This window comes from Phalacrocorax aristotelis, chromosome 2 (genome assembly GCF_949628215.1).
Source record: "Phalacrocorax aristotelis chromosome 2, bGulAri2.1, whole genome shotgun sequence".
Taxonomy (NCBI): domain Eukaryota; kingdom Metazoa; phylum Chordata; class Aves; order Suliformes; family Phalacrocoracidae; genus Phalacrocorax; species Phalacrocorax aristotelis.
The window spans coordinates 86667982-86683404 of NC_134277.1; the positions used below are offsets into that span (position 1 = coordinate 86667982).

General features: G+C 40.0%; 1 protein-coding gene across 2 annotated transcripts in view; it reads right to left on the reverse strand.

Moving 5' to 3' along the window:
* TRIO (trio Rho guanine nucleotide exchange factor) overlaps window positions 1-15423 on the reverse strand; it is a 257022-nt gene that overhangs the window by 106897 nt on the left and 134702 nt on the right. For both annotated transcript variants that reach the window (XM_075084262.1, XM_075084261.1), the window contains exons 14-18: window positions 9443-9638; window positions 8675-8841; window positions 4160-4279; window positions 2371-2562; window positions 1018-1167 (exon numbers count right to left, since the gene is read on the reverse strand). In XM_075084262.1, coding sequence (XP_074940363.1) covers window positions 1018-1167; window positions 2371-2562; window positions 4160-4279; window positions 8675-8841; window positions 9443-9638 — 825 coding nt within the window. The remainder of the gene's footprint in view (window positions 1-1017; window positions 1168-2370; window positions 2563-4159; window positions 4280-8674; window positions 8842-9442; window positions 9639-15423) is intronic.

Below are 15423 nucleotides of genomic sequence, written 5' to 3' on the forward strand. Positions count from 1 at the left end.
GAAGTGCTAATATATTACGACATGCCCTTAAAATACTAAGACAAGGCCTAGAGAGCTTTCAGTCCTCACTGCTGTATTGTCAACGCTCAGCTCATCTGCCTTTTCAATCTAATGTACACCAAGTACTACATATGGTCTGGTTCCCTTATTTTTAATAAGTAGAACATGAAACGCTACTTTATAAGGTTAGATAAAGGTAGCATGGTTAGATCCAGAAACAGAAACACTAAGTCATTTCTCAAATTGTTTTAACACAAAGACTGGAAACTCAAGTGCCAGCTGCAGAAAAATCTATTTGGCAGTATAATTAGAGATATGCTAATACGTTTTGAATGTTCTCATCTGTGAACTGAGAACAAAAGGGCTTTTATTAAAACTATGTTTTCTACCCTGACGTCTTTCAAGGTGATGCTGGAAAAAGCCTTTTGTTACAGGGTTAGTTATACTGCTTTGCAAGCATCCGTTACACATTTACTCAGTATGATCCATAACACTCTTCGCTAGGACATAAGTTGGAATGAAAACTTTTCATTTATCTGCAGACTAATACACAAACCCAACTACTCCCAGATGCTCGTCTAGCAATTTCCTTCTTCCGCACTCTGTTGTAGTCCAAGTACATCTGAGAGCTGCTCTGATGCGCAGGCAGCAATGGCACTATGTGACTGTCACTCCTCTTCTAAAGCAGCAGCCTTTAAGCATTCTTTAGAATGACAGTTGCTCAAAGCAGTGATTCCCTATTCCTCTTCAGTCACAGTGGGAGGCCTGACATCTACTGAAGTTCAACAGGAAATATATTTCTAAAACTGGCTACAATTTTATGCACTTGGCAGTATTCTCCTAATCACTGTCAGAAGCATTTAACGTGCCATTTCCCACATCTTTGCAATTTGGGACATACCTGTAGCTTTTCAATGGCACTGTTGCTTTCCACATACACTTTAGCACTGTAAGAGTAAGCGTTTGACTACATGATTTCCAAGACACAGAAAACAACAAAAAAATAGTAATCCCTACCTTTAGAAACGCCTCCTTCTGTTCCAGGTGTTTGCTTATCATGGGAGTAACATGATCTGTTTCAGAGTTGGGACCCAGTTTGTCTGCTCCCCCACACCAGTCTTCTTCTCGCTTGTATTCTTGCTCCAGGCTTTCCAGCACGCTGCACACCTATCAGGAAGGAGTCCAACTCAAATATAATTCAGTAAGAGAAAGATTCCAAATTCAAGCCACAAAGATGGAAAACCAATCTACCCTTTACATGTACTTTAGCTTCCGACATGTTTTCACTGAGACTTTAGAGAAGGCAAACAAACTTTGGTGGTAGGTTTGCAAGCATTGGACTGCTTATGTGGAACTGCTCAGAAGGCTATCCCTGAAGTTGCTCATCTTTCTGCACCTCTGTGATGGCAGAGGTCAGGAAATGCTTAAGATATGATTGCAGAGGAAGCAACCTTGCCAACCTTCCACCTAACTCTTCTGCAGACAAGTAGGATGAAGCTGATTTTTCTCTAACTCCCGCACAAAAACCAGAGACATCTGGAGTACTTCCATTGAAACCTCTGGGTAACATGATTATGGTTTAAGCAAAACTTTTTGAAACAAGCAGAAATCCAGCTAAGTACTTGTCCAGTGCATTTCATCTTGAAAATGTTTTATAAGACTTTTCTCAATTAAAAATAAGAATCTGAGGAATATTAAATGGGACAGTGATAGAAGAGGCAGATGAAGATTTGAGTATTCACCAATAACCACTGCACTTTGGTAGCATACCTTTTTTGAAGTTCACTAATTGAAGCAAGTGTAGCCAGACTAACTACACTGTAGTCTTTTAGTAGTTGTACAATTTGTCTACTATGCTTTTATCATAGAATGCTTTGGGTTGGAAGAGGCCTTTAAAGATCATCTAGTCCATGCCCCCTGCCATGGCCAGAACTTCTTCCACTAGATCAGGTTGCCTAAAGCCTTGTCCAACCTGACTCTGAATACTTCCAGGGATGGGGCATCCACTTCTCTGGGCAACCTATTCCAGTGTCTCACCACCCTCATCATAAAAAATTTCTTCCTTGCATCTGATCTAAATCTACCCTCTCTCAGTTTAAAATCATTGCCCCTTGTCCTGTTGCTACAGACTTTGGTAAAAAGACTTTGTTTTATAAGATCAGTTCATATACTGAAAGGCTGCAATACATGGTTTCTCTTTCTAAGGCAACTGGTAAGAGGATTTGCTTTTTGCATTTTTTGTGGAACAGCAGTTGTTATCAAATTCATAAATATAATCAAACTTAGTCAACCCTTTTTTTAGGTAACACTGTTTTAAGCCACACTGAAGAATTAACCAAGGCAGACACAGATCGCGTAGCATTTCTGTACCTGTTCAGAAGTTTTATAGAAGGCAACAGAGGCATTCACAAGCTTGAGACGGTCCTCCATCTTCAGCATCAGTTGTTGCCAATGGGAAGCAACTTTCTCTGCACACTCCCGGATCATATCCATGTCATAGTGGTTAGCCTGCAGCATTGCCTCTGCCTTCTGCTGAACCTGCAGGGCACTTTGATGCGTTTTCTGACAAGAGGTGAAAATTCAGGAGTTCAATAGAACACAGTGAACACTTCAAGTTCATTTTCTTGAAGACCTCAAAGGCTTACATTTCCACTGTGTCAATGACACTTCTATACACATGCACAAACACCCACTAACTAAAAATAACTTTCTAATATTAGTCACTGCATGACTTCACTTATGCAAATATGAAGGAAATAAATCCTGTAGAGATTTATCATCAAATGAACAATGACTAGCAGTTTACAAGCAACAGCTGCTGCACAGCATTAAGCCACACATGGCATATCTTTGTTGCAGTACACTTGGTTATAATTATGAATTTCAGGTTGATTTTCTTTGCCTTCATGGTAAGGAAAAAAAAAAAAGATGGAAAGGATGTATTTTATTTTGGCTTGATTGCTATTACTGTCTTCACAGCTTTACCACAGTCTTTGCAAATTAACAGTGAACAAATGAAGGTGCAGGCATGCAGGACAACACGAAAGACAACTCTCCATTCACTGTAAGCAAATTTTTTACCATAGTTCTCTGTGTTAACATATACTAGCGTAATATCTGGAATCTCTGTTATTTATATCCAAGTACAGAATGATTCAGAGAACTCAGAATTTAAGCTCCCTAATCACGTTTCCTCAAATTGACAAACATCTAGAAGTCTCATTATTTTTATACTTAAGAGTTACCAAAGCTCTCAAAATGGGGATACACATAGTGCAAACTGTAAAAAACAAAAAACCCACAAACAAAAAAACCAACCAAAAACCCACAACCACCCAGAGAAGGGGAAACACAAAACTCCACAGAATGGCAGACCAACATAAAAAGAGTTAATGAACAACAGAATACTTCTGAAAATTGTTCTCCTAAACAATCATAACTTTGGTTAATCGTTCAACAACATTAAAGTTCTTTTTATGAACTGTGCTGTATTAAATCAATATCACCTTAAGTCCCTCAATCAGGCATATAATTTCATAATCCTGCATTCCAGTCAATTTTAAGATCTCTGCCTACTTTTTTTCAGAGAATTGACCAATCTGGTAAGTTTAGTTTGAAATCATGGCAGGAGAACAGACACACCACCACACACAAGTTTCAGTGAAAGCTACTGTCAAACAAAAATTGAAACGTTAAAGGTCTACAGGAGAACACACGAAACTGATGTTTGCTGTTCCATTTATTCCTAACTTTACCAATTAGCATTATATCGGTGTATTCTAACAAAGCGAAACACCATTTTTAGTAAAATTGCTGTGAACAGACCAGTTTGATTTATTATAATTTTTTTTTATTCCTCTCCAATCCAAAAATGTCTATTGCTTTACAAAGATGCAAAAAGGCACTGACAAGACGTGTTCACCTGGAATTGCAGCTCCAAAATGAACAACAAAAAACCCACCTTCCCAGTAAGTACTTTTATCTCTTTGCCATAAGATGATTTCAATAGCTTTTCCTAAACTGAAAATATTGTAGCATTAACCCAACAGTATATAAAGGGACAGAAGAGATACATCCCCTTACTGCAATGCTATTTACAGAGACTCATGAACTGTAGTACAGGACTTCTTGGCTACAGTCACTGAAATGGGTCTTTTACCTCTATTGCATGTTGGAACTGCTCATGTTCCCTCTGTAACTGTTCTGCCTCCTGCAAAGAGCTAGCAGTGATCAGCCCAGCATTTAACATTGACTCTCCGTTTCGGATCCAGCCCAAAACCTGTAGCAAAAGAGAAGACCATGAAATATGCAATTCCACTGCCAAACAGCAAGAAAAGCATCATTGCTAGGGACAAATACATTTAGGGTCACATGTAGTACTAGAATTGATTACTAAATAATTTATTAATTATATATTTACAGTGAATTTTATATATCCAATAAACACAGCTAATGAGATTCACTATAATTTCACTTGGCTCACAACTCCCATCTTTCAGTCAACTACTACAGGCTTGTGGTTTCAGTTTATACTCTGAACAAGGCTGTGTTTCTGAATACCATTTCTGTCACCTGGAAAACAGGAACCAGTTACAAGCAATATTTGCCAAACTATGCTTAGAGGAAAGGATTTGTCTGCAGGAAATTGGGGTGGGGGTGTGTGGGGGAGAAGATTATTTTAAATCCTTTTTTTTTACTTCTCTTTTGTCTTAAGAAAGCAGTTCTAAGCTCCCTCTCTACTTTAAAAAATAATTCTGCCAGGTACAGTGTAATGAAACACACCTTCTTAGGGTTAAAATACATTTAGCCTTCTCCAGAGAATGTATCATGAAGGAGAATGCTTAGGCAGCACCAATTGAAAGGTCATCTTAACTGGCATCCCATCATACACAGAAGACAGAGCTAGCACAGAACTTGGCCTTTCAAACACACTGATGTGCCCTCCTGTTTTGTGCAAGTGCAGAAGCTGGTGGAACTCACAGGAAGAAAGCTGCCAGCAGCACTTTCCCCTTCCCTCTGCTCTGACTCAAGGGGAAAACGTAAGTGCTAGTTAAGTGACTCTGTTCTTTTTCCAGGGCTGCTGCCTTCCAGTGTTGGTATGTTCCCACCACCTTACTGTTTGGGTGGACCACAGACCCCATTCTTTCCCCTCACAGCCTTCAGCAGGCTAGAAAAGCATCAGCAGAGCACCAGCAAAACTGTGGAAACGAAACTGAGAGTCTGGGACACTTGAAAGGGTCAAGCAGGTAGTTCTGTAAATAAATGCTTGATTTAAGATTAGTTTCTTGAACTGATTTTTCACTCTAACTAAACATGATCACGAGACACACCTGCTTCAGCCTGCTGTCCTAGCTACGTTTTCATATCCATATGGCACTATACAGAGTGCCAGGATACTCTTGCAGAATAGTATTTTGGGACAATCAGAGCTCACGTACTGAAGTGTGTTTGAACAAAGCTAAAAGATCTGCATGTGAGAACACAAGGCTGCTCAAGGTACTCTGGAGGGTACGGGCTTGTACTTGGTACAAGTATCTGTACGCTGTTGTACAGATACAAATATATAGGTATATACCCAAGAACATACACCATGAGCAGCAGACAACGTTGCACTGGAAAGGCTTAATGAGCATAGTAAATCCAATGCATTTTGGAGCTTAGTAGAGATTTTGACCCAGGCAGACGCTGCTTGTTAAGTAAAGCAAAGCATACATTCTACAGAGTGAGTATGTGGGAGTGATTGCAGCAAAAAGTAATGCAGCAGCTATATTTTAGGTGAGGAAAAAAAAGTTTCTCTGGCAAACGTGCCAGTGGAGTTCCGGACGTGACAGATATTCTATGAACTATTTCTCTGCCTCTACCTACTCATATGTCCCTGCCCTGTGTAAAATGTCATATTTTCCTTTCCATGTTGGTTTTTTTTCCATGTACAGCTGTCCCTTCTTATTTCAGTAAGCATCCTCTTCCCCCTATCTGCTGAGGTTTTCCCACACTGCAATCTTCTGTCTGGTTTTGCCCTTTCTGCACCTATTACACATCAAGCTGAAAAGCAAATTCTTTGCAGGTTTTCTTTAAACCTCTGTCTTCTGGCCCTTCTGCTTCCTCCTAGTCCTGAGGCTTGACCTACAGAACTTCAATGCCACAATGCAGAACTGGTACGGTAGTTAAGGGAGAAGCAACACTGGATGTTTTCATCTACTTTCTGTGCGTATTTGGTAAGAATTCGCTAAACTTGAAGTTTCACTACCTAGTGCTGAAAAGACTCCTTGCAAGTATTTGACTAAAGTAGTAAGCTAGGAGACAGTTTGCTGGTCTTTATTACAGTAATCTGAGAAATGAACCCTTTGGAAAAATTCCTGCAGAGATGGGAGGTGTGTGTGCTTGTGTGAAAATACAATAGCAGTAAGGTGAGTTTGGCAGGAAAAATTCAAACGGAATTCTTGTTATAATCCTTGCTATGGAGACAGTATCCCATCTACATAATAAGTATGCTTACACCCACTTCATCAACAATAGATCTGGCAGAAAATCACAGTAATTGAACTGGAAAACCATGCATTCACTGCCTCAGGCAAGAAAACAGAAATAAAACAGACTGAACAGGAGGTTTACTGTGTCATTTTACTCTCAGGTAAAGCACCTGCTGTGACCTGCTGAACTATGAAGTTTTTCCCAGTGCAGAGGAAACACTTGAAGATCATGCTTACTGATATTTAGTAAAAACTGAACTAAATCAGATGTAGTTTTCTGAAAAGGCAACTGAAATCACAAAACTAAAAGTTACAAGCCCCAAAGCATTCCAAATGGGATCAAAATAAATTGTATGATGCAATATAACATTCAGTTTTAGTTTCATTCAATTTTTAGGCCTTTAAGCTGGAGAAGTATTGCAAGTTAATCTATACAATGAAAATCTGGAAAAGGAGTTTGTAATACACAAACATTCTGTCAGCTACCTGTTCATGTATATTTGTTTGAAAATTCACGTCTATGACAGCATCTAATTCAACAAAAAATCCCACTCCATACATATGTGTACTAGGAATATAAATAGAATCCATTTTCCCCTCCAAAATCCCAGTCTACTAAAAAAAAAAAAAAAGGTAAAAAAGACAGCTGCCTAGGATACTATAACACCTATATCTTTATTGTAAGATAAACTAATTCTTTTTGGTGCTTTCTTAAAAATCTAAACTTGAGCTTCAATTTCAGTCAGTGGTTCGAAAATGTTACAAAGACCTTAAAGAATGACCTACAAACCACATACTAAGTGCAACATGGATATCCATCTACAGTCCATGATGCTCATCATCTGCTTGTGTCTGCCAAAATACAGAACTCTTGTCTTGCAAACACAGGTTTTAAAAATGTGTCTTTTTCTTGTCACCTACAAACAAAGCCAATGGAGCAGCAAGATTCTCACTTTATTGTGGGAGCATGCAATATAATTAACTATTTAATAGCACATCTTTGAAATATTATCCAAGTGCTGTATTCTGTTCTGTAACTGAATATTATTTCAGGATCATGGAAATCAGCAATTTCTTTTTCTTACTAACCCATCCCATCCTAACCCACTGATTTAGCGCAAAGGGATGAGACTGCCTCATCTGGCATTCACTCTCTTCATTTTTAATTTCCTTTGCAAACATGCACTCTTTTCCTTCATCCTCAAGACAGTATGCAACTGAGTACAGAATCTATCCTGATCTATAACAACTTCATCTCAACCATTACTCACATGAAAGGAGTAATTTGCATTTATGAACATGAACAAGTGCTAAGACGGACACAGGACAGTCAGTAGGCTTGAACTAGAAGATATATTTGATTAACACCTAGATTGCACTGACAGCAAAGGCTACCAGTTCCTTGCATTCCTTGAATTCAAGGCCACAGAGAAATTTTGGGTCTGCTACTATAGAGTAACCAAATGCTACCTGGAAATTCTTTGGGAACCTTCTATTCACCTGCCCTATGCTAACTGGATCCCTTGTATATTACTTTGCAACTTGAGAGTTCTCATTCGGTCTCATGAGGAAGATGACTTTTTCTAAGAGCTCACGACAAACAGAAAAAGGACCAGTTGCACTCGGAACCATTATGGGACATACTGATGCAACAAACTAATAGAATTCTGTGATGCTGCCAAGTGTGAGCAAGATCAAAAACCCTTAACTAGCTAGTGGTTGCTTTGTTTGTTTCTTAAACTTTCAACTCCTTCGGTGGTTTTGCCCACAGTTTCTCAAGTTAACCAAAAGTTTAGGTGGTTACCAGATAAGCACCTCAAAACTTGCCACTTCATTGCCAGGAAAATCAAAACTTCATTTTTCTTCTCCCAGAAGGTAAACCCTGCTGATATTAGGGTATCACCTTTTGAAGATGTATTAGGTCAGTGTCCAAGGAATATCACTGAAGATTTTTATTAATCACCATACAGATGATAAAAATATGGATTATTTAACATAAGTCCGAATTGCTCAACATTTCAAATACTTGACATGTGCCCAGCTTGAAATAAGGAGCGTTTCTTAGGTGCTCAATTCAAAGTCCCTCCCCCCTCCAAATGAAAGACTTTATACAGCAGAAATTCATTTTCCACCTCTGTTTATAGGAGTAGCCTTCTCCCCGAGGAGTCGGATAGCTCGGGGGGGGGGCAGACACCCCCGCGTACCTGCTTGACTTCTGCCTGCAGGTGGCGGAGCTGCACACACTGCTCCAAGTGCTTGCGGTGCTGCTCGGCCGCCAAGTCCAGCTCCTGCTGCTTCTCGTGGAGGAACTCCAGCAAATCCTGGACGCGAGTTGCCATGTCTACGTCTCTGTCACAAAGCAGCTCAACACCTGTAATCAGCCAGTTGTTTATAAATGACTTGCAAGTCTTCTGAAGACAAATAGCGCGTTACCACTGTTTTACACTTACTTTTCCAGTTCCTACTCAACATTCAACTTAATCCTCAGAGCATTTGCTTAAATAAGCAAATTTTTGCATGCATTCAAAACGACTTTTTTTTTAAGCAGCCGCAGCCTGAGATTTATCCTAGCTGACCGTACAGAGTTAAAAACATTAAGTGAAGGGGCATAAGAAACCAAAAAGAAAGACTTCATTTACTTGAAAGCTGAGAATTATGGCCTGAGTGCATTGCTCCGATTAACTATTTAATTAACTCCCTACTATTTAATTTTACTACTTCTTGAGTGGAATCCCTTCCTTAAAAACCTAAGTGTTTTCATGTGTTGCCAAGTCTTAGACAAAAATTATGTGCCATAATGACAACATATTGTCACGAACACAAAAAATCTGCGTAAAAAGGGAAAGATAAGAAGTCCACATCTCCAGTTTACAGTTAAGAGCATCTCTGTCATTTTTATACATCCCATGGAGAGACAACTGGATAAATCTTATAAAGCCACTGCCCAGAATAGCACAATGGAGCCATCTTACCAGATGCCTGCACTTCATTGACATACTGCAGCAGATCCTGCCCTTGGTGGATGACATCAAAGGTCAAGTTATTCATGGTCAGGGCTTTGTCTGCATGATGCTGGAGCCTCTGTTCTGCTATTGTAAGATCTTCAGTGTCAAAGTCATTCATCTGCTGAGAGAGCTCATCATTCCAAGACTCAAGGTCTGAAATTATCTGTGGGAAAAAGGAAGAAGACAATGTTGACTTACTCATCAGACAACGTACGTTTATTTCAAATGTTGGACTTACAATGGAGGTCAGGAACTCGAGTTCCTCATTGTTAACTGACTTCACTGATCAGGTTCAACGTGGTTCAGACATGGCCTTTTTCAGCATTGGTTTTAAAGACGATGACTCTCTTTGAGAACCACAACAGCTCTCCTTCAACCAGCGCTTGCAACACTATGGGTACACTTGCCTTGTTTAAGGTACTCCTTCACCAACACATTGCTTGTGAAACAGGTGAAATTAAAATGTTATCTTCACTTTTAAAGGAAAATGTTGATCTGAAACATCTTTTCAATTCTTCAGACTACACCAAGTAATAATTCACACATCAAGTGCCAGCTCAGCTTTCAACTACACCAGTCTCGAGCTCCTTCACAAAAAAACAGCTCTACCCCTCTGAGCACCTCTGAGTTCTGCCAGACAACTGAGAAGCACAACTTGTCACAAAAGCGAGCGTACTTAAATGGAGAAAACCCAAAAAGTACTAATCTATTACAGTCTTACTGTAATATCAGAGTTAAATTTACTTGCTGAAATCATTCAGCTGCACTTCAGTTTACACTTCAGTTCTAGATTTTACTCTCAGCCATGAGATGTCCAGAAAAGGGTAGGTAGGAAGTATTTTTTAACACATGTACCACAACCGTAAGTCGTCCTTGTCTTCCCGCACAAATGCATTTTTCATATCATATTCCAGAACCTGGCTGAAATGTAAAATTCTCCGATTAATTAGGATACAAAACTGTTTTAAAGTTTAACGGGTAATGCTTAAAATTATCATTGATCAAAGTGGGTTGAATTCTTATGGCATAGGTTCGATGCATCAGTTACGTATTTCAAACAAGGCTATTTGACAACACTTATCCCTCAAGCCTGTAATAGAATTTTTCTCAGAGTTTTCAGTAGAGTTTTGCCACAAACTACCACAGTTCGTTGGGAAAGCAAAATCATAGATAAAGAACCAAGAGTGGCTTAGCTCCAGAGTTCTACGATTTCAGGAATAAGTCAAACTGATGTGAATGGTGATAAATGAGAGGAAAACACATATTTATGCAGCAAGATACAGCAAAAAGAGGAACTGACTGAATGGGCATTAGGAACAAAGTAGCTGGCTGCGTAAGTATTTAACCAGAGTCATTTGTTGTCAACAAAAGGAATAGGCCACTTCACTTTCCAAGTGCTTAATCAGAGCTCTGAAGTTTACTGAGAGTGTCAGCTACAAGAGAAAATCCAGGAAAACAAGCCTTGTGAAAAAAACAGAATTGAGGAGAAAGCAAAACTAAGTAATCTGTATAAAGTTTCTGTAGTCAGCTACAATCTTTCTTGATGGGTTTTTTCCATTCTGCTCACATGACACCACAGAAAATGGATACACCAAGCAATTATTTTTTAAATTGTGGCATCGATAATTTTCCTGCCTGTTTTAAAGGTGTTATGCAAAAAATTTTACTTGATTCACTAAATTTTGCATCATGCCATGATGGGAGATGTCAAACAATTAGGACGGCTATTTGCAAGCCCTAACCCCAAGCAGGTAGCTCTACCCGAGTGAAAACAGGCAGAAACTCATGTTTCAGGGGTAACACTGAAAACAGAAAAGCTGATGCACAAGTGATGCAGGAAAATATACGGGACAAGGCCTTTAGCCACTGCTTAAAGTTTCTTTCATCTCTCTTCCATGTGCTCTAAACAGTACACAGACAATCTATTTACGTATTTTGAGCGTTTTCCCCTCTCAACGCTCACACAGACTTCCCCTCCCACAAAATCCTTCACAACTTTCCTTTACTTCCCTTTTACTTGGTCCATGCCCAACACGCATCATCACCTCCCTCTACTCTTCACCTCCGTTTCACTGACCTGAAATATTTCAGAAACTTCAAGTCTTCCTGACAGTCCAGTCTGCCCAGCTAACCCTCTTTTCTGCTCCTGAGCACCTCAGAACTGCTCTTCCCAGCTCATCTTCAAAACTCTGTGTTCAATCACTACCAAAAGCAGTGAAGGTCACCTAACATTTGTTTCTTCAAACCACCCACTGCATTATGGCAGTTCTCACAAATCAGATTTACCATCTTATTTTCATCCAGTTCAGTTAGCAACATTTATAAGTTATCTTCAAGCCAGTCCATCTCCCTTCAGAACAGACGCCAAAACCTTACCGCTCTTATGATCAAACTGAGTGGAAATAAAGTAATAGACACCACAGGCTCACAATGGGAGACTGCTGTGGCTAAGCGTCAGTATTTTTATAATAATGGGATGGTTTAAATAGCTTATAATCACTATGGCCTCTCAGACTATCCTGAGATTCACTGTACCTGATATGAATGACAGGTAGTTTGAAGAAGTCAACACCACGTGTCACCTCAGCCAAGAGGTTTCAGTGATACTGCTTCCAAAGAACAACAATAGCAGTAAGAACTATAACTTCTTCCTATGTTATTTCATGCAACCTTGAGGTTAAGATCATGGACCACACATTGTTTAAAGTACTCTGAAATGCTGTACAGGAACAAGACATTCCCTGTCCCCTTCAAAAGACCAGAAAGCCCACGATTCAAATAAATAAATAATGCCAGCATGGTCCCATGTTCATTCAAAAGATAAGAAGTCAGTGCGCATCACAGCTGGGGTTCCTAGCAAGGGCAGTAAGCTTTACACTTTTCAGCAGTAACTCGGTAGCTCAAGGTGATCTATTTCAGCCATTGCACCCACTGTGGAAATCTGAAACACACGAAGGGCAAAGTTAAAATAAAAATGACATGCATTACGCACTCTTTGCCCACAGTCTTCAGGGCTTCCCCTGATGTTCTGCTTTACAAGCAATACTTTTAGAATGAGCAGGCTCCTATTTTGTTTTTAACGTTTTGTGAAGACAATTAGCATTAAAAACGCAATACAAAGATGAGTGACTAAGACATTTAAAGCAACTGAATCAGAAATTAATACCGCTCTCAGGAAATGGACAACCTAGATTAAACACAGGGTAACTACTTACCATAGCATGTGTTCAAGAAGTTCCTAGTGCAGAGTCTGAGCTGCCCAATATTCCTAGGTTTTAACAAATGTAAAGGTAACACTGACAGAATATAACACAGAAGAGATGCCAACTCTTTTGCACTGAGTGGGAAAGAAATAAAGAACCACAAGCCTCTTCTCAGAAGGGGCTAACTAGCATTCCCTGTAACAACTGAGTGCTAATAAGGACCTGGAAAATATTATGTGCTGGGGAGAAAGAAAAAGGTAAGATGGGAAAGGGAGAAGAGTTAGGTCTCTGTGATCCAGCACTTTGCATCCTTTTCTTTTCAGCTGCATGACTTAACAGGCATCTTGTAAGTACGGTCCAAAAATAGAGTAGAGATAAAGCTGTGAGTTGAAAAGTGTACGGTATGCTTTGTGTGGAGCCCTGACATAGGCCTTGAGGCATTTAAGTTACAGACAAGCAAAAATGCACAGGCACAGATGAGACACATTTCAGGCCGCATACACTGCCACCAATGTTACCTACCCACTAGCTAGGTCTGTACGCATCTTCCTTATGCTACTAATCACCCTAGCAAGGGACTCTTGGCATACATTTTGCTCCTTCTTGCCTTTAGTTAATACTGGTGTTCACAACAGAGTCCTTCAAATAACTCATGACCAATGGCCTAAAAGCCTACCAAGGACAGAGAAGGTCATGCTTATATGCCAAGAGCAAGGGGCAAAACGGAGATAATGCTACAGTTACAGCAATTTCAGAAGTGCAGGAGAATCTGAGAAGTTTCAGGACGGAAGACAGCAACTAAAAGAAACAAGAGTATTTTGTCAGCAAATAATAAGGGAAGAGTAAGTATAAGAAGAGGAGAACTAACCCTGCCAGCAAATCTCACCACTGTCCCCAGAAGCACAGCTGCACAGTACGATCCCGCAGTGCTAGGGGAACCCTTTGTCTGATTTTAGCCAGTGTGATTTTGCAAGCAGCAAGACAAGCTAGGAACACTACTTGCCTTCCAGAAAAACTGTCCTCACAGGATGCTCCCCTGAATGAACTGCCCCTACAGCCAAGTCTTAAATGACTGGGCCAGTCACACAAAATCCAGGACAAAGGACGAGGTCAAAACAAGGTCTGCAAGTTCCTAGCTGGCATCTGGCTCCTCCTCACTATCATGTTACTTCAGCTGAGTTTCTGCTTTCAAACGACTGACCTGGAACTAGTCCCTACACTTTCTTCCCGGAAGTTTCCGAACAGATGTCTGCCTTTAGGGAGAGGGAAAAAGAGAAGCATGCTTTGCTGAGGAAGCAGAGAGAAGACATGGTACGGAGACAGCAAAGCAATCAACATTTTGCTGAAGATGCTCTGCAGCCAGGGTAATTTTGTTCCCTGGAGAGCTCCTTGACAATCTTTAAGCGTGATTTTTGTTTCCAAGCCATATATAAACAAAATACACCAATTCTTTCAACAAGGTATTTGGTACTTTGCTTTGTTTTATGTGCCAAAGTGTAAAGTATGCCAATTGTCAGCTTCAGAAAAAGCAAGACCTGTCAAGTTAGGATATACGGCTTTCCGCTGCAAAATCCTACAGCCATCACCAACCAACATACACAGAAGTACTCTCTATACAGATGCTATCCTGTACTGAAGAACTAGAACATATCTGAAAAGCGGGGCTCCTGCAACCAGCCTTCTGCTATTGTAGAATACTGGTTTAGGTAACCTACAGCAGAGAGCAATCACCTTAATCATGAACTTCACTCAAACCTTTAATCTAGTTCTTTCATTAAGTTTCTTGGTATATGCCTTGACCCCTACATCTGCCATTTCCTCAGTGAAAGTGCTCTGAGAACATCACACAGACACCATCAAGCACTGCAGATCACTTCTGCAGAGACCGTAAAATTGCTGATAATCCTGTAAAAGGGGATACCTTTATGTTCCTTCCACATATACCAGTCATTCAATTAATTATTACAATCACAACTCAGCCTAGCCTTTTCCTTGCATATTCCAGACAGCTACTCTCACATCAAAGTAGCAAACTGCCTGCAGACTAGTTTCACCTCCTCAGTGTGAACTGCAAAATAGAGAACCTTCTTAGTCTTCCTTTACACCAGAGTTGTTATTACTGTAGAGCACACACTCTCACTTCCTCTATGGGCACAGATCAAGGAACTGTGTCTGCCTACTCCTGCACTGCTCCTAACAATATGCTTAGCTAAACCAGACTTTGGCAATGATATCTAAACCTGATTTTAAAGAGCAGGAAGGGGGGAAAAAAAAAAAATAGAGAAGCTATCACTTCTGCAGACTACATCTCCGCCCTTACACCGTTCACACCCAGTCAACAGCTGCAGCTTTCACTATGTACAAGCAAAGGGGTAAAATTATCACTCTAACTCCTGGTTTCCAGAGTCTTGAGATAAGCCATATATATACTCAAACAGGATCATTTACCAATGTATAACCCTGAACGTTATGAGGCACCAACTAAGTTTCAGTCTCTGTGGACAGCACTAGTGGTTTTACAGCAGTCATATGATCAACTTAGCTGAAGATTTATAATGCAATTCTATTAACTTAAGCTCCATGTGGAGTTTCATAACTGTTTGTATGCATGTCCCAGCACACAAACAGAAGCTTTCCAACTGTAACCCTCCTCCAAGATTCGGACAGTCTCAAAACTTCTCAAAGTTTTGCGGGGGTGTGCCACTACAACTGCTTTTGCGTTATTTGCAGAAGTTGAAAAAATCG